Source organism: Arvicanthis niloticus, chromosome 1 (assembly GCF_011762505.2).
Source record: "Arvicanthis niloticus isolate mArvNil1 chromosome 1, mArvNil1.pat.X, whole genome shotgun sequence".
Taxonomy (NCBI): Eukaryota; Metazoa; Chordata; class Mammalia; order Rodentia; family Muridae; genus Arvicanthis; species Arvicanthis niloticus.
This window is the reverse complement of record NC_047658.1, coordinates 125,763,554-125,783,999: the sequence shown is the minus strand read 5'-3', so window position 1 is coordinate 125,783,999 and position 20,446 is coordinate 125,763,554. Positions and strand designations below refer to the sequence as shown.

The window sequence follows — 20,446 nt, the reverse complement described above, 5'->3', positions numbered from 1 at the left end:
GATTTCATTTTGAAAAAAAATGCACAAACACAAAGTAAACAAATACTTATATTTATGAAAATATATATAGCTATTGATTTGTCATTGGAAGTCAGAGTACCTAGAAAACAGTAATAGTGACCACATAGTTATTTATTCCTTGGCTTTGTGACAAAAATTTATGAACTCAAACACCAATGCTCTTTATGCCATAGGATTATCTTTTTTTCTGTCTTTTGAGAGTCTGGGAAGTATTTTGCTCTTTTGCTTTTCCTGGATTGTTTAGGGGCCCGAAAAACACTAATCTAATGGATCTTTTACTGGAAAAACAGTGAATAAATCCATTTATACTCTAAGCCTTTATGGAGTGCACACTCTGGGTGAACTACAGAATAGCTTCTGTAGGGGCTGGAGAAACTCAGGGACAGTGGCCTTACCTGCTGGATTGCCTGCTTCTAAACAGAGCTTCTATATTTAGGCAGTAGTAACATTTTCATCCTTGCCTGTCCCTCAGTCTCCTTGAGCTGTTAAGTGTCACACTGGAGTGAAATCTCTAAGAAGTTCTCATTGCAAGTGCTAGCATCTTGACAGTCCCTTCTCATATCTCCAAAACTTAATAGTGTTTCTGCAAACTCTGGACAAATTCAACTCTTACTCCAGTGTCAAGCAAGCCTCTGAATGTGCCAGGTAGAGTTCTTTGGAGGAACAGAGATGCAAGGATGGAGAGAATTGATGACAGCCGTCTATATCTATCCCCCAACTCTGAGCCCCATGGGGCAGTGTCCATCATAGTAACATAATTTACTTCAGGGTCAGGCATCTAAAGCACATGGCATGAAAGAAGGAAGATTCATGGTGTAAATGTGCTGTTTGTCTGTCTTCTGACAAATGTCCAGTTGGATTATGGGTGAAACATTTTCTTTCTCCTGCCCCAGCCCCATCATTCCTGTAATTGTTTGTGCTATGGCCATGAGTTCAGGAAATAGAAGCCCCAGTGAAATAATTTGACACTTTCCTACAACCCACAGTGGATGCCAGGGAGCTGAAAACCTAGGCTCAGCCTATTTTCTCTTCCCCTAGTTTGAATTCCAGCCTGTACTGTCATTGATCAGATAATTTTCCAGGGCTTTCTGTTCCATGACCTGCAAGTCATGTCAGGTACCACCTTCCTGGAAGCCCTGACTTGGTGTCTGATGTGAAGGAATCTTACTCAGATTGAGAAAACATTTGGTTTGCCTCCAGCAACTGCGTTTAGAGGAGACGCTGTCAATCCCTTTCCTGTTTGCCCACAGATTTTGAAATGCTTTTCCTGGAGTGTAAAAGGCATGTTTCACTGTGACCTTAAGCAAAGTTAATTGTGTGCTGACTACTTCAGAGGATCAGAGGATGGTACTGATGTTCAAGGCTATCACAGTCCCAGGAGTTTTGATTGCAAAATACCCCAGGTCTTCTGCCAAGTGTAAGGCCAAAATCTAGAAACACACAGAGAGAAGGGAAGGGGAGGAGAGAGGGAAGGAAAGAGGGAGGGAGGGATAGAGGATGGGAGAGAGAGAGAGAGAGAGAGAGAGAGAGAGAGAGAGAGAGAGAGAGACCCTCATGTCTCTCATCTCTCTGATGATGGGGATCACACATAGAGAGCTTTGTTCAGTGTGTCTACCTCCAGTGATGTCACAATACTTACTCACTGATTAACTTTGAACTCTTTGGCCTTTGGGGAACATGGTACAAATTCTGCTTAAAGGTTGTTTGCTTAATATTTTACAAGAACAAGAAAAAATGGCATTGTTTTATTCCCGACAGTATTTGATTTATAGAACAGGTGGTTGTCAGCAGGGCATTGGTTAATTTAATTTTGGAGATTTCCAATCCTGATGTAGATTAAGCAAAGAAAGCCACTGGGCTAGTCACAATGCCTCATTAAAAAAAAAAAAAAGAGCAAAACAGATACAAGTAAAACTTCTGGCCTCAATTCTGAGCTGAAACCATTCCTCCTCACTGATCCTCCCACCCTGAACAAAATCACCACAGTAGGGCCCATGGGAGTCAGAAACAAGAGCCCATGTCATTCATACGTAAACAACCAGGAGAACTGGATGATATATGCAAAGGAGGTGAATTATTCACAAGGGAAGAGTGTCTCTTTCTGTATGAACAGAACATTCCTCACCATTGCCTGTGTGGATTAAATGGTATGTTACATGGAGAAAAGAGATGCAGACATAATTTCCCACATTTAACAGGTCACCCCATGCTCTTTGCTTTGAGAAATCAGAAGAATAACCGCCCGTTCCTTTGCCAACATTTGCCTCTTTTTATATTAATCTCAGTTAAACTGAATAATTTTTTTCTCAGTGTAACATAAGGCTCTTCTTTGTATTTATTTGGTTGGCATAGAGCTTGAAGGCATCCAGTTTTTCAAACACACATTTGAGAATATCTGGAATGATTTATGCACAAAGCTGTGGTGCTGGCCAAAAAGAACCAAAGTCCATTGAGCTAAATTAAAGCTTTCCTTGGAGGAAAAAATGTCATTCTTGCTGCTATCTAAAACTTACACCATAGTGAAGACAAATGAGATGGCCCATACTTGCTTTAGGTTTTGAGTGGACTTTATTAACTGCATCGCCTTGCCCTTCAGATTTCTTAAAGAATGGTTATTTAGAGACAAACACCTGTGGAATGAAGTCTTGCCACTGCATTTTTTTTTAATGTTCAGTAATCTTGATCCTTGAGCAGAGGATGGAGGGAAGCCTGCACTATTCTAATTCAGTTCCTGTATTAAGGGAATTTACTTAATCAAAATGAATTCAACCCTAGGTGGCATTTCAGATAGTAAGACTGGTTTTAGGGTCTTTGGAATCCCATTTCCTTTTAATACTTAAACAGTCAAAATTGTGTTCAAATGTCTTCTTACTGATTAAACTAATTCTCCTAAACTTTAAAATAGAAGACCATAAAGTACAATCTAAACAAGAAAGATCTACAGATCTAGTTTTGCTATTCAACAAGTATTTAATGAGTTCACATCACCATCTTCTTCTCTTTTGTATATTTCATTGTGATCTTAGAATGTGAGTTCTGAAGCTTGATATACATCCCCCACCACACACACATACCCACACACACTCACACAGAAGGAAAGGGGGAAAAGAGGGTGTGTGGGGGTCCAGACACACTTTAATTTTTCTTTTCTTTTCTTTTCTTTTCTTTTCTTTTCTTTTCTTTTCTTTTCTTTTCTTTTCTTTTCTTTTTGTCTACTAGAAAACTTGGCATGACCAGGAGTCTTGGTTGTTATCTTGACTTATCTGGGAAATAGGAACCTCAGTTGAGGAATTACCTTTATTGGATTGGCTTATGGGCCTGCCTGTGGGACATTTTCTTGACAGTTCATTGACAATGTAGGAGAGTTTAGTCCACTGTGGGAGATGACATCCTTGACCAGAGGGCACTGGGCTGGAAGAGCCTTGAGCCTATATGCAAGTCAGTAAGCAGCGTTCTTCTATGCTCTCTGCCTCAGTTTCTGCTTCTAGGTTCCTGGCTTGAGCTCCTGTAATAAACCCTTTCATCTTTCTCTTGGTCCTGGTATTTATCACAGCAAAAGAAACTAGTAAATATAGTAATGTTTACTACAAGACAAACTTGTACCAAGGAAAGTATATGCTTGAGACAAAAAAAATTGTTTGGCTTTCAATGAATTCTTCATGAAGCTTAAAGAGTATTAACCTCAAAGGGAAAGTTAAGCTTAAGTCTTTTGAGATGATTGTTCCCAGAAATCTGAGATATATATATATATATATATATATATATATATATATATATATATATATCTCACATAGTATCATAAGAATGATCTTCCTTGCAAATCAAAAAATTTATTACTTACTGGTATTATTGCTAGTGGTCCGCATAGGCTATCTTCATTTAGGTGCTTAAAATTTTATTAAATTTTTATAGTTGTGATATTAGTATTTAATTAAATATAAGTATATTTAATTAAACATTAATATTTGATGTTAGAATATTAAAATTTCAGTGTTTAAAGTATTCAATGTTTAGGTGCTAAAGAAATATGCACTGATTTATTTTCCATCAGTTTAATGCCTCTTCCTGTTTGATTTTTAACACCAGAATTCTGATCAATTTCTTGCTCACTATTTCCTTTCATACTTTCTATTAAATGTGCATTTTATTTGCTGTGAGCTTTGGCTATGAGCTCATCAATGAACATTAATATGTGGGCAATATGTTTTATTAGTCTGTGGGATTAGCAAGCTATCAGATTCACTGTCTCTGTTCAGCCTTTGCTCAGAGTCTTGTGTCTGTGGTCATATAGTGGAGTTGGTTTTAAGGAACCATGGGCCAGTAATGGCATGTATTTCTCATTAATATTTTTGCATGCCGTTAATTGTTTTCCGTGTGATCATCCATGTGCTGCTATCTAATTAGAATACAAAATAACCTGTTGCTATGTAGTAGGATTAAGCCTAGACTTCTGGCTCATTTTATGCATTCTTTCTGTTAAAACTTTACTGCTGTTTTGTTTTTACTAACTAGAAAAGATTTAGACATATGTACCAAGAAAATGTAATAATTCAAGGTAAAAAAGTTCTGTCCCTGCACATTTGTATTTGAGCACCCAATGCCAACCATTACCTTTAGCACTATGGATATTAACATACAGTTTCTTTCTCTAAAACAGCAAAGAAACGATGCAATTAAAATGGAAGCTATTAAGTACTATAGGAACCCGAGTTTGGATAGCACTTTGGTGTTGCACCCTCTTGACAATAATACCGATTGGTAAAACCAAGTATAGATTGCAAGAACATGTGTGTGTGTGTGTGTGTGTGTGTGTGTGTGTGTTTCTCTTTCAAAGTAGCCGAACTAGTGGTTGTGGCACCCCACCAAGTCCTAGGATAATGCCTCCCTCATCCCCTCTCATTTTGTTCTGCATTGCCTAAGTCTGGCATACATTAGTTCAGTTCAGCACCATTGATTGCAGAAGGTATCATTTTGCTGGCCTCACATAAAGAATGCACACTACACACACTGGATGCTTAGATGTAGATTCTCCATGGATGTCATGGAGTTGCAGCAGTGGTAATTCTGTCTTCTTGTTTCTAGTACACTATCCACATCTGCTGTGCTGCATTGCATCTATGCCTCATGGTGGAGTGTTTCATATCTAAGCATTATCTTATAGCCGCTATACTGGATTAATGGCATAGAACCTGTGATTTGCACTGCAAGTCTGGGAGGATGAAAGATGCATCAAAACCTCTTTCCTTACGAGCACCCCAAGATGTGTAAGATGACTCTTTGCCCTCAACCACAGAGAGAGCCTTGCTTAATTCCTGTTGTGACAATGTGTCCCTATTATACAAGAAAGTGCCATCCTGGGGATGCGTTTACCTTGAACTTGTGGTTCCCTTCCAGACATTTTTCCATTTTAGAGTTCTGAACTGGCCAACCAGTTGTATGGAAATGTGCTTTTATTATGATTTAAGTTGCCTTCTCCTTTGTTGTTTATCGGTAAGCGGTCAAATACAATATTAGTATGTCTTAATGGAGGTTGGGCAGAATTATGCAGACATCTACGTTGTATGGATGAGTTCAGGACAAAAATACACACAAATGGACATCATTCTGGTGTTTTTGCGCTGTCTCGTCACATAGCCTATTAACTTTTCCTTGAGCTCTTTATGCAGCCACTTCCTTGCTATTTAATATTCTATTGAAGTATCTGGTCTCCCCAGGAGTCTTTCCCTGCCTGCCTTCCTAAAATAGTCCTCTGCCATAAACACCCATTACTTCCTCACATTATTTCTCTTTGCAGCATGCAGTGGTTTAAAATCAATGCTATAATCTATTTATCTGATCTCCACTAGAAGAAAAACTGTCCGAGAGTAGGATTTTTGTTTGTTTGTTTGCTGATGTCATGTCCCACCTAACGCAGTATCTCAGCATCTGCCACACAATAGGTGCGCAAGCGGATACATCCGAGGAAGAGTGGGCAAAGGAAAGGCTTTGAAAATGGGGAGGACATTCTCTTGCTTCCATCTGATGTAACCAGTTGTTTTTCCTCTTTCCTCCCTAAGCAGAAGAGAGGAAGGAGAAAATAAATTAGATGTGGAGAAGAGTCTTAGTAACAGTGGAGTAGGCTAAGGATGTGGACATGTGACCTGAATTCCTAACAATAATGCTATGAATTTTTCCATTAAACCCAATGGAGCAAAGCTGAATTGAATCATACATTTCTAAAACGTTGGCTCTCAGAGAAGGCCAACTAAATATACAGTTTTATGGTATAGTCAACTTTTTAAGTGTGGCCTATATTGTCTCTATTGCACTATTTCAAGCGTACATTCAATATTTATTTATTTATTTATTTTCATTTTATGTGTATGCATGTTTTGCCTGCATGTTTATCTGAGTACCATGTGAGTGCCTAGTACCCACAGATGCCAAAGAGGGTATCAGATCCCCTGTGGTCAGATGGGTATGAGGTACCATGTACATATTGGAGATTGACCCTGAGTCCTCTGAAGGAGAAGGCATTATTCTTAACCCCTAGGTCATCTCTCCAGTCCTATATGCAATATTTATTTCACAACCTCCTTCTAGATGATCTTTAAAATATCCCATGTATTTCTGACCAGATATATTTTTTATATAAGCCTTCAGTATTTGCAGTTATTGAATAATTTTAAAATGCCTGTTCCAAGCAGATCAGGTGAAAATTCTCCATTAAGTAAGCCATAACACTTTATTTGCCTACAAGTTGCTCTCTGAAACACGTGAACTGCAAGTCATTTTTTTATTTTCTTTAAAAAGAATGACAACATTGTTTCAGTATTTAATAACTCACTTATAATTTACTCAAAGGGAAAAATATTGAAGAATGGAATACCCTTTTTCCGAATACATTCTTTTACAAAATTTCTTACTCTTTTTCACTTGGTAAGTCTAATGTCTTTCTTTTCTTTTCTTTTTTCTTTTCCTTCCCTCTATTTATTTATTTATTTATTTATTTATTTATTCATTCATTCATTCATTCATTCATTCATTTAGAGACAGGGCCTCACTCTGTATTCCCACTTGGCCTGGAACTGTCTTTGTAGACCAGACTGACCTCAGACTCACAGAGATCCACGTGCTTCTGCATCTTGACTCCTGGGATTAAAAGTGTACATCATTATATCAGTGTAATTACCATGTTGTTACCAGAGTTTCAGAATATTTTTGTGATATTTGGGCTTGGGAGCTGTGTTGGTACTGAGGCATTCTTTGTCATAGGAAACACATATAGGTACACACACGTGCGTGTGTGCATGCACACATACACACACACATACACACACACATACCCACACACTTTTTCTTCTAATCAAGCCAGCTCTATGCAATTTGTTTTCAACGTCAGAGAAGGGAAAAGGGAGGACAGAGAAAAACACTTTTATGCTTACTTTCTTTATTTCCCTAGTGTGAACCAAAAGGGGCACAAAGCATGGAATCCTATTTATTCTCTGGAAACTTTTTCAATCAGGAAAATCACTAGAGGTGTGAGTGTTTATTGGCCATCTCTCTAAATGCTTCGTTTGCATCTTCATGGATTCAAAAATTGCTTTTGGCTGGGACATCAACCTCCATTTTCTGTCTCTTTAAACAAAAATTTTGTTCCTTTTAAAATAGAGACTACGGATATGGGGCTAGAGTTCCCGAACTAGGAAGAATTAGACCAGGAGGCATGTTCCTCTCTCTCCATATATTGTACCCAGAGATCTTACCAGGTGTCCGATGGCAAATGTAACAAACTACTCACCACCTCTATTATATATGTTATTGTATGTATAGATTTTCCTGTGTCTTGTATATACAGTTTTCATTTGCTATTTTAGTACACAACTTTGCATATTTATGTGTATAAATACACAGTAAAACTTTTCATTGTGATTTCTGTAGATACTGCACAGTTTACCATTCACAGAGCTGTACAAAGCTGCATCCACCCAAACATTATATGAGCTTAGCTTAAGTATAGCTCTTAGCTAGTCTTAAGGTACTAACAATATCTTGTCAATCCTTACATCATATCTGGAAGGGTGACCTCACAGTTCAGTCTTAGGTGGCTTTTGTTGTCATATGTCACTGTGTCATAATGTGTCATACTGAATTACTTGACATAGGCTGCAGATAAGGCAAAGCTGACTGATTTAGAAATATTTAGTTTCTATGCTTAACTTTTTATCTTTTACATTTAGACAGCTAATTCATTTACAATTAGTTCTAATATTAGATGAACCTTCAACATTATTTTTTTATTGCCGTTCACACGCACTCATTTGCTGAGTGGTCTGCTTTTCTCCTGTGATTAGCATAGGATCTTTAGTTTGTACTGTCTTATTATGGACTGGAGGTCAGTTTCTTTCCTTTCTGGTTTGTTCATTGATGTACCTGTTTTAGTCATTAGCACCACTGTATTTTATTACCTAAAGAACTTGTATCCTCCTCATCATGGGATACATTTTAAAACTGATGCTATCATTTGTTTTCCATTTGCATTTAAGCAGTGACTTAAAATATATTTTCCCTTTGTAAAAACGTTTGGCTCCTGTTGGTGATAAACTACCCCATGAATAGATCCAATAGGTTGGCAGATTTTGAAATTAAGACACAAATTTAGCTGTGCTTATGGGGTAGACATTGTATAATCATCAGTTAATGGGTTTTTGCTTGTCAAGTAGGAGCCAAAGATGGAGATCTTAGGAAGTGACAGTCCAGTGTTCACTGAGCCTGCAGGGGGAAGGCAGGTCTGAGTGAGAGTAGAGGTGTCCTGAATTGATTGCACTTTGTAATGAGACTGAAATGAGATGTGTAGAGAGAAAAAGAATGTTACTCTCTCCTGGGTTGTGTAGAGTTGAATGAAAATAGGTGTTTTCTGTTTGCAGTAAGCTCCATGGCAAGAGATAAAAATGTACATAATGTAATATCTTTTAGTTCTCCTGATAGAACTTAAGGATAGATGTTGGGGGATAGACAGATGGATGGATGGATGGATGGATGGATGGATGGATGGATGGGTGGATGGGCTGATAATAGTTTAGTATGGGCTTTTCAGTCATAGAAAATTTGTGATCCAAGAGGTACTTTTCTTATTCTCTAGCCAAAGGCTCATTCCCATAAAGCATCAAGGTAAATTACATGGTATCTGATGCTACATGCACACACATACCCCAATAGGCCTCGTTTTGGATATAGCAGCCCTATTATCAGGCAGAATGACTTACAGTCAAACACAGATGTCAAGATGCTGTATCACCATCTAAACTAGTCTGCCATGTAACTAACAGGCATTTTTGTCTTGTAAATTTCCAAAAGAAATGCTGTTTTTCAAGGTATTTTGTTCTATTTTAGTATCTCAGTTCATCTAGGAAAATGGCCGCCATTTAGTTTTCTCTCTCCCACAAAACTTGGGTACACATAGGGGGAAACAAGCATGTATTAAAAGGGGCAACACTATCTGCTTCACCCCAGTAATGCATCCTAATTTCTAGTAATGTCTTAGTGACAGGCAGGTATATGACACTCTTTGATATTTGCACATAAACCGTGGACCTTTGGAATTGATGAAGGTTCTACTTTTGAAAGAAGTTTTACTTAAACAGATCTGAAGCCTTCTTTGGACTGGCATTCAGATATGAACCCACTTAACCTTGTTGGAATGGGATACATAAATAGCAATTTTAGATTTAGGTTGCAAATACAAGTTGGACAGTCAAACTTTTCATAAATGTGCCTGTGTTTGGCATCCTGTGTAGAGATAATTATATTTTTTTGAGTCTAAGAATAGAGAAATACTTGGTAAATTTCTCTGACAAAAATGTCTTTCAAAACTCCACATCCATCTCACTCCTCTTCATATTCCCAGAGTAGCATCTGCCACTTAATATTTATTGAATGAATAACATAGAGGACTTCATTCCTTAGAAAGATGGTTTAGAACCAAGAAGTGAACTATTTCATGTAAATAGGTGATATATACACATGTTCATTCTGACTTCTCTATTTTGATTGAGAAAGGCACCTTTGTGTCCCTTCTCAATTCTTCAGTCAAGTAGGAGAGGGAGATTTTGATTCTTTGTGTGGGCAGATAAGGGATTATAGCCCGGAGCTACATAATGTCCCTACTCCAATTTTGACTTTGTGAAAACAAAGATAAATGGCTAGATAGGAAATTTCAAAATATTGTGACAAAATTAGCTGTCAAAGGAGCATTCCTCAGCAAGTTGAAGAATGACAGCAGTGTTAATCCTGCATTTGAGATGCCCCCCTCCTTTTCTTCTTTTTGCCATAATAATGTGTTTTTTAAAATATCCTTATATAATAGCTCTGCCACAAAATTACAAATGCTGTGTTAAACTCATGGTTGAAGAGAAGGTCGTGGTTAAATGTTAGGGCTTTTCTGGAATTTTTTGATTTTGAAGTTTAGAGCTGGCAGGGTGCCCATACCTCAGGAAACTGATTCTGTAGTCTGTGCCAGAGATAAGAGTAGGGCATGTTTTTTTTTTTTTTTTTTTTTTTTGATTCACCTAGTAGTGTTCCTCCACCATCCTGTGTTTTTTAAAATCCATGTAGATCTAGACAGATGCAGTGGTGTATACCTGCAGTCCCAGAATTTAGGTAGCAGAGGCAAGACTGTTCCAAGGTCAAGGCTACTCCTGGCAAGTTTCAGGTCAGCCAGAGCTACACAGTGAGATGCTGTCTCAAAAAGACAAATGGACAAACAGACAAAACCTAAAAGCCTGATGCCAAAATACTTAAGAACATGTTAATAGTAGAGGGAAGAGGCACATGGGTCAAATCCAGTCTATTTGATGACAGTTTACTTCAGCAGCCCTTCTGGTATGCTTTAGCTGTACTACTACAAGAGCAGAATGAACAGCTGTATCAGGCATGTACCCACAAAGCCTGAAATACTTACTATTGAACCTCTATAGGAAAAGCTTGCCAACTTTTACTATGAACAAAAATGTACCCTAAAAATTATCACTGTCACTTTAGAGAAAATTATGAGTGATATGCTTTTGTAAAAAAAAGAAAGAAAGGAAGAAAGAAAGAAAGAAAGAAAGAAAGAAAGAAAGAAAGAAAGAAAGAAGAAAGAAAAAAGCTTAAAATCTGGCATGGTGTTGAGATAAGTTATTGGTCTATAAAACACTAAAATGTCTGCTTATATTGAAATAAATGAGAACTGGCTTTCCAGAGAATCACATGGACTTGGAGATTTTAATTGTCATGATAAAGTCTGATAAAGTTTGACTTACACAGCATTGACAGAAAATGGGAAACGCTGTAGCCATTTCTGTTATGCGCGAACTGTGATGGACGCCGAACACTCACCAGATGTCTTTCTTCTTGAAAGGTGGAGTGGATCCAACAACAAGTGGTGAAAAAACGAACCAAGAGGGATTATGACCTCAACCGTGCCCAGTCAACCTACTTCAATGATCCCAAGTGGCCAAGTATGTGGTACATGGTAAGTTCACCGAGGAGGCTGGTTATGGCCGTCTTGTCCAGTTCTGCAGTATAGGAAGACCTTTTTGCAATTGTCTTCACCTCTGCTGAACTCTGTGCCCTGAGTTCATGATGATGCTAGGACTTGCACATCATTGAAATTACTCTGCTGGCAAGTGTTACCTGACTTGTCACCTAATGTGTGTCAGGAAATGTTTGACCCATTCAAGGAAGCCAGTTTAAGTGCAAGCATGTCACTTAAACACAGTAAGGAAAACTTGTTGGGATGAGCAAGGTATTAGTGCACTTGACCTTGCCTCCTTGGGACATGCGCCTCTCTAGTCTTAGAGTTTCTGCTTCGTGATTCCCGAAAGATGGCTTGCAAGACATTACTCATTCTCCATCATGAATCCATATGTCACCAGTTTGCTCTGTAAGCTGTAAAAAGCTTGTTGCTGTTTCTCTTTCTTGAAAATTTTTATTGCTAAGTGTTGCCAGGGTGTTTTCCACTGCACTACATTTTATAATCCCTGTCTCGTCTCCACATGTCTCCAACTGATGAAAAGACACACAGCCCCGGGATTTTGCATGCTTTCCACATATTTTCCTGGATCCTGGCCTCTTATTCCTGCTGGCTGCCAAGCACTTTGCTCTTCTGCCCTCTGGGTCAGTGTGCTGTACCACAGATGTTACACCCAGGATCCACTTCTCTAGAAGCATGCCCCGTTTTCTCTTCTAGCATCAAGTTTTTGGCCTCCCATGTCTTGGGCCCTTCACCCCTGTTGCTCATATCAGCTACTCTTCTGTTGCTGTCATAAAACACCATGATGAAAAGGGTCTTATGGGAGAAAGTTTATTTCAGGTTACAGTTCCAGGGGGGAAGCCCATACTGGCAGAGGGGCTTGGCAGCAAGCATTGCGGCAGGTGCAGGAAGCACAGAGATCATGTATCAGTCTCAAATGGGAAGCAGAGGGCGAATTGGATGCTGAATGAAACTAAGCTTTCAAAGGTCACTCCCAGTGACACACTCCCTCCACCAAGGCTGTGCTTTCTAAAGGTTCCATAACCTCCCCAAATAGCCCCACCAACTGAGACCTAGTATTCAAATACATGAGCTTATGTGGATTGTCTATCATTCAAAGCACCACAATGGTGGCACCCTTCTCCAGCCATTTTGCACTCTGGCCATTAGTGTTGTTGATAAATTTGTTCTGTTGTGTTGAGGATTAGCTAAGGGAAGGCTGTACACTTGGATCTTGGTTTGTATCCCTGTAAGAACTCAGGTTGTTGCAGTGCTGGAGACTCACTTTCTTGGACTTATCTGGAGACAGAAGGTTGTAGAACCATTTAGAATCCCAGCAGAATCTTACAAGAGAGCTCTGTTACGTGTAAAGAGAAAAGAAAAAAAAAAAGAAAAAAAAAAAAAAAAAAAAAACCAACCCTGATGTGAACTTCAAAGAGATTGGGAATCAAGTAGTGACTTTACTAGGGTCATCTGAGGGGACAGAGACATGGCAGCTTGCTACCTCTGAGATAGAGAAGGGATGAACCACAAATTGGGGACATCAGAATTAGAGCTGAAAGAAAGTGGCTGTGCCATCTTCTGCAATGTCTGGGGTTCTGTTGAAGGCCCAAAGGATTCCACGAGAGAGGACAGTTCTGCTCTCACAATGTTTACTCGGGTTCCTGGTGCCAATGTGCTCCTCTCCAGAGTTTCTGCACAAAAAAAAAAAAAAAAAAAAAAAAAAAAAAAAAAAAAAAAAAAAAAACCAACCCTGATTGGGTGTCACTTGCTATTGATCTAGCTTCCCCGAGGCAAGAAATCAAGTGGTTATGATCTTACATCTAACCCTGGAAGCCTTAGGGAGTTTTTTCTTTCAGTTTTCAGTGTTAAATTTCATTTCATTAGTGAGAAGAGTCAACCCCAGCTTTGCAGTGCAGAGGACTGCCTCTCAGGTGTGCACAGCAGAGGAGGAGCCAAGGCTTATTGCTGTGCCTACAGAGATGACTGCCAAGGTTCAATGAAAGCTTGTGCAAGAAGCACTGCACAGTGCCTGGTACCCATGTTACATCATAATTATTGTGCTTTGGCTTCTCAATCACAAAATTAACCTAAGTCAGCATAGATAATGTATTCATACGTATGTGTCATTATACTTTGCTGTTGTTTTTTTTCACTGCCAGGATCATTTTATTTGTTGCTTTAATGTAGCTTTAACAAAGTTAGAGCCTATGGCCAGTGTACAATCTTCCTATCACTCCTGATGACATATTATTAGAGGTCTAGCTAAAGTGCATGTGCATTTCTTTCTTCCGTTTTCCAAGCTGGGTTCCATGCTGTCGTGTCTGCTGGGCACTTGGTAAGTCTCCATAGGCTCCTGCCTCCAGTTCAGTAGCATGAGCCCAATCTTGTCATTTCATATTGGTCACAAAAGTGTAGATAAGAAGCAGAATGCTTCTATTAATTTATTTAAAAGCTTTGCCCAAGGTCTTTCCTGCCTTGGAAAATGGCGTACAGAACCATTCTTCTTAGCTTTGTGGCTTAGCCCCCTTGTATCCAGAAGCATGTGTTTGGAGAGTTTGTGGTGGACATATGGTTGTGAAATTTCTCTTCTATCTTAGCAGACCCTGTTCAGGTCCACATTCAGGAATCAGAAGTATCAGTACTAAAATTACCACTCTTGGGCTGTTGCATCAACTTATGCCTTTCTTCTGGCTGACATATGACATACACTGGCTATGTAGATAAATACCAATGATCTGTATCTTCTAAGAAGATCAGGAAAGCAGAAAAGGACTTGATAGGAACATAACAGAGCTTGAGAGTAAGTGCTCTTCTGCAAGAGCTTCCCGACAGTCACTTACAGAGGTGCAGCCACTGGCTCTTGGGCACTGGATATAGTTTTGTTTGCAGATTTGATTCTTTGAAAGTCTTGGCCCCACCATCAGGCAGTGATGCTCTCTGTTTTGGTATAGAGTGGACCTCAGGCAGTGAAGTGGTTCTAATGTGCATGTGTGGCAAATGCTGAATAAATACAAGTTGCATAAATGAATGAGCAAACTTGCTATCACTCTGTAGCAGAGGAAATAATTGCCTGCATTTAATGAGTTCCCCATGTTACGGCAAGTCTTTTGCTAACTCTCTTATGTAGTAGATTATCACCAGTGTTGCAGTGAGGTAGGCTTTATTATCATTGCCACTTTATGGATGAGGATATTAAAACATATAAATGTTAAGTAACTTGCTGGAGGTCACCCACTGAGCAGGGGCAGAACTCAGTGTTCCAATCCATCTCTGCACCTGCAGCACTAACGTTCCAGTTTCTCTCTGCATCTGTGGTTCATAAACTGTCAGACAGCAGAATTACCTGGAGAGTTTGAGGCTGACTATTGCCAATCCTTTCCTCCTTTCCCCACAGCATGGTCTAGGCCATTGCATTCCTTATAAGTTCCTTACTGATGAGATGCTGTTGTCCAGGAGTCTCTGTGAACAACCACCTGTGCAGCCTTATCTTGAACACAAGGCTGTAAGAGAGTACCTTATTTTCTCTCCTAGTTATCAGATGGAAGAAAGGTTTTTAAGCTTCTAGGGGCATTTTAAAGCATACCTGGTCAGCTTATGTTTGCTTTTCCTAACAGCATTTTCAAATAGAGGACAGCTAAGCAAGGGGTATTTTCAGTCAAATTTTAGGTTAAATGAAAATATCTCTTCATATTAACCTTGCTTAGCTCTTATTATGCTCTCAAGAAGCTCCAAAGACAAAACCTACCAGGTAGAAAACCCACAAAGTTTCAGAGCCATGTAGTAGAATTGGTTTTAACTTACCTGGCTGTTGTAGTGGACCGTTTTAACACAATAAAGGAAGTTGAGTTTGACCATCAAGACCGTAAGGTTAAGAAAACTCTTCACCAAGCATCTGGGAACATCAGTTACATAGATCAGAGAATTCAACAGACTATGTTTTCAAACACACATAAGCTCACAGAACCAAGCTGAAGCCCCCTATCTTAATTAGCATCCCTTCATTCCTTCAGGGACATCATTCATGATGCATTCTGGGATTAACCATTGGTACAATGTTTCTCTTTGTGGGAGGGGTTATCCAGTTGGCAGCTTTTGAAATCACCCTAAAAGACATATTCCTACTGTAATTCAACAGTTGGGCTCTTGGTGAATATGAAGAAGACAACTTAGAAATGAAACTTGGGTGGAAGTGTAGGGGTTTTTTTTTTTTTTAGTCATTTGAATATTAATTACCAGAGGAAATTGACAAGACACTACATGGTCAGTTTTTTTGCATAATAATTAAGAGCCAAAGATGCTTTTGGAGAATCTCATAGTAAATAATTTTTAAAACATATTCTTTCCTTCCCAGCAAAAGGCAAATTCAATTCTAAGAAATAAAGAGGAAAGGAAGGAAAGGGTCGATCCATGTATGGTAAGTTAGAGTTACAAAGGAGAAGGCAGTTATGCATTCTGAGACAGAAATCCCTGACTGTAGCAAGGATGACACATTGGTCATTCCAAGAGACTGAAAATTTCTCCCACAGATAAATGATAAATGTTTGAAGACATTTTGGAATAGCGTGTGCTTGCCCGGACATTTTTAAGTTTTGATGTGTTAATTAAAAGTAAAACTTGGGGAGAAAAGGGGAAAAAAACCACCTGATGTTTTGCTTTTTGGCTCTGACACTGGTGGTTGGGATCAGCATCTGAGAACTTCCTGGGATGGATGTTGGGTGGCATGTTTAGTGTCTGTCTTTTGAAGACTGATAGATAGTAACACATGGACTCATGTTTTTGATGCACTGCCTCAGATTTCATGAAAGCTCTCTGGGTGGTTTTTCCAGAATCATATTTGCCGATCAGCAGAGTGAAAATTCGCTGAGTTCTGTCATGTAGGGCATATCTGCCAAAAACAATGAACTAGCTAGCATAGTAATTGCAAAAAATTATTTGAAGCCACATGGTTCTTTCTCAGCCAACTGCACAGTGTTCAGTGCTCCAAGAGTTTGAGGCATTGCAGTTTCTGTGGTTGGCACACATTTTCCTAGTGGTTTATACTGTCATTTGACTCTAATAAAATCTAGTGGAGTGTGTGGCATTATTATCCCAGCAGCTTGGAAATCATCCGTTTAAGACCCCCTTATTTAGTTGTTATAATTGAAAATGCAACATGGTAGAAAGCTGCAAGCATGTTGCATGTTCTCAGGCAAGCAAGAGTCATCTGTGAAAGGTAGACTCCAGCTCAGCAGGACTGGTTGAGCCACTGACTTGAGACCTGGTGTTGCTGCACTAGTTTATACTACTAACTAAGTCTAGGACCTCTTAAAGCATGTTACCCTCTCTATGTCAATACATCCAGGGGAAAGTAACCTACATTGATAGTTTCTTAAGTTTGCGCCTAATTGGATTTATTCCAGTTCTCCATATCATGATGTACTGGACATCGAGTATGGGGAGAATGCATATCACTGATAGGCCCATGTCTTGATCTCCAGCCAGAAGCTAACCCATGAGCCTCTGACTTCTGTCTTCCATATTATTATAATATTATTAATTAAAACTTAATAGGAGGTCCCCAAGACCACCCACAAGTTCTGTAAATCCCTAGGAGGGCTCACATGACTCATAGTGCAGTCACACTCACAGATATGCTTAACATCAGTGAAAGAACACCAAGCAAAATCAGCAGATGGAAAAGTCCCATGGGGCGAAGTCCAGAAGAAGCCAGGCTCAAGCTTCTGCCTTAATCTTCCAAGAGATTTCCCTTAGTGACTTGCCAGGAAAGCACTTCATTCCCCTAGCACTCAATGTGGTAACACATGGGACATGGTGTCTTAAAGCTTCACATTGCTGGTAGAGCTGGGTGGATCACATAAACCCCTGAGCTTTCTGTGTTCCAAAGTCCTAGCACTCAGAAGGAAAGCAGGTGTTCGGACACACCCAGTACCCAAAGGCTGTAAGTACTGTGAGCAGTCCTTATCAGGGAATAATGAAAACACTCTCAATATCCAAGGCTGGTGGGCAACCTTGCAGGATACCATTAAAGGAACTCCAGTCTCAGACCCATTGTGTTAAACCCTGGTTAGGGTTTCCTTTCTAAACCAAGTGAATGATCACACCCTCTGGATTCCTCATATACCTGTTCCTTGTGAGCTGATAGATGTGTCCTTGCTATCCTTAGTTCATCTATTAAAGACACGAGTCCAAGCTATTCTGCCTTTTCAGTCAGTGTCAGTTCTCTTTCCCCACCCCTTCTGCCTTAATCTAAACTACTACTGGCTCCTAGTTAAGGGTCTTGAAATAGCTGTGGATCTGCTTCCCAAGCTCTATAGTCTCTGTAGTATGTCATAGTCAAGATTGTTCGTTAAAACTCTAAACAAGCTAATGGAAGTGAACACCTTCCCATTTATTCACTTTTCTTTATTTAACATTCTGTGGAAACAAGAACCAAGTGCAGGCTCTTGTCTGCATGGCCTTTCACTGTCGGCCGCCCCACTACCTTTCTCATGCCTACTTCATTTGACCTGAGTTCCATCTCCCCACAGGTCCCCTGCTTGGATGCTGTTCCCACACCCATGCTCCCGGTTAATTCCAGCCTTGCTGACTTGTTAGCCTTCTTATAGTAGCCAGATCTCTTATTGCTTAGGCCAAGTCACCATTCATGTCTTTCTTGGTCTACTTTAACACAATGAAAATGTTGCAGATCTATGTGAGTATTAATAAGTACAGTTCCTCTCAGGGAAATCCATGAAGTGAGGAACTGAAAAAGAAGATCATTATAGGATCCTAATTACCTTAGGCCACCCCTGGTAAGTGGTCCTATCAGAGAGAAAGGAAGGAAAAAAGAAAGAAAGGAAGGAAGGAAGGAAGGAAAGAAGGAAGGAAGGAAGGAAGGAAGGAAGGAAGGAAGGAAGGAAAGAAGGAAGGAAGGAAGGACAAAAGAAAGAAAGGAAGGAAGGAAGAAAGGAAGGAAGGAAGGAAGGACAAAAGAAAGAAGGGAAGGAAGGAAGGAAGGAAGGAAGGAAGGAAGGAAGGAAGGAAGGAAAGAAAGAAGGAAAGAAGGCAGAGGCAGACAGGTTGGCTCAATAAAGCATGAACAATTAAATTATTTGTATTAATGTTTTCAGCATACTGCATCTTTAATTTCTAGTAACTTCTCTAAACCTATAGTTTAAGAAAAGTGGATATTTTTACAGCTTGTGTTTTTGAATAAGTTACATCCTTGTAATTTTATTTGAAAGTATGTTTTGTTTGTTTGTTTGCTTGTTTTTATCTGATTTTCAAATTTAAGGTTGTGTTTCTGAGGTTTGCTCTGTTTGGTCCTTGGTCCTGGAACAACACTTCTTCCCTGCCTCTAGTCACTGAAGATGCTTTAGTTTAGATCTGTGATCTAAATGGTGATCCACTCTGTTAATATGTTCATGTGTCAACACCAACGATTCCAACAAGCACCATTTCTACATACATACTCCAATCTTTCATCTTGTCCTTCCTAGCAGTGGATGGCTTTACTTGGTGGAGTCAAGTCATTTCAGAATGTTTTTTCTGCCATTTTTTCCTATCCATGATCTCTTTTCTCAAATGTATTAATAAGAGTGTCCTGTGGCTTATGAAAACCTAACCCTGCGATAGTATTTTAAAAATTCTTAAAACCTTCTTGAAGAGGATGAGTCTTCAAGATTCTTGAACATTGGGCAAAGAATATACAGGGACCAAACATATATGTAAGACTGAACTAGAAAAATAGCACCTCAACTCCTGCTTATAGAGTCAATGAAATTACACAAAGTAAGAACATTTATTTGTTATCATTGCAAAAAAAAATGCAAACCTTTGTCTCCAGAAATGCCCATATGTGGTCTAGATGGAAATCCTACTTGACATGGTGCCTGTTGAGTCCCACTTTTTTGTGAATCCATCCATCTGTTCACTCATTTAAAAAAATGACAAATATTTTTCCATAGCACTTGCTATTTTCTGCATACAAGGAAGCGATATGAAGCAAGACAGCCACATTGCCCTAGGGAGTAATTTGTGGGTATGGATTTAGATAATTGTAGTCATTTTGCTTAATGTATGAAATCTGGTCCATTGAAGGTACACAACAGAACGTCAATTGACACTTGTCAATCACCTTGAATTGATTATGTCAGTATGTATTTCATTGTCCCACATGATGTGTGTGCTGGCAGCAGGTATCTTAAGTCTGTTAGGTGACTATGGATAGCTGATGGAAGTGCTTTCTGAGGGGCCAAAGAGTAGTGATCCATTCAGGTGGGAGGGTGACACTTCCGCTAACATCCATTTCTCTGCTAATGTGAATCACCACAGCCGTCTATGAGCGTTTTGAGGATCCACTTTATTTTGCACTAGTAATTTGTCTAGTCAGTTTTGCTGTTTAAGAGTGAAAAACATCCAGGTAGTCCACCCCTGAGACCAGTCTACCATGATGACAAACTGGTCTGTTTAAGAGGGAAAAAGTCATTTTTAATCAAGATTTTTCAGGACTTTTCTTTAATTAGTGACTTATTTTCTGTTGGAAAGCAGATAGGATTGACCCTTGAGCTTCCTTAATCTGTGTCATGCCTTGAGCATGCTGATTAAGCTCCTTTTATCAAACAGTCTCTCTGAATTTCTCATTTCTCAATCTGGTTTCACCTATGATTAGGATCAGGTGCAGGGACCCTGGCCACTTGGGGTTTATTGTAACCTCTCTCTGCTCGCAGCTAATGTTATTAGCTCAATATACGTCTTTGGGCCAAAGTGGGGGAGAATTAGTCACTTCGATTTCAGCATAGTCATAGAACTAATCTTGGTTGTTTCTGAAACAAAATGGTTTCTAATGCTCCCTGTTGGGAATTCAAATTCTAAAATTTTATGAAGCAGTAATCTCTATGTTGCTGCTTTCCCTTGATTTTTGTTGTCGGTGACCTTGGCTAGGACATTAAT

General features: G+C 39.3%; 1 protein-coding gene across 3 annotated transcripts in view; it reads left to right on the top strand.

The window, feature by feature from the left end:
* Pcsk5 (proprotein convertase subtilisin/kexin type 5) overlaps positions 1–20,446 on the top strand; it is a 411,165-nt gene that overhangs the window by 74,946 nt on the left and 315,773 nt on the right. For all 3 annotated transcript variants that reach the window (XM_076918285.1, XM_034512925.2, XM_034512945.2), the window contains exon 3: positions 11,399–11,512. In XM_076918285.1, coding sequence (XP_076774400.1) covers positions 11,399–11,512 — 114 coding nt within the window. The remainder of the gene's footprint in view (positions 1–11,398; positions 11,513–20,446) is intronic.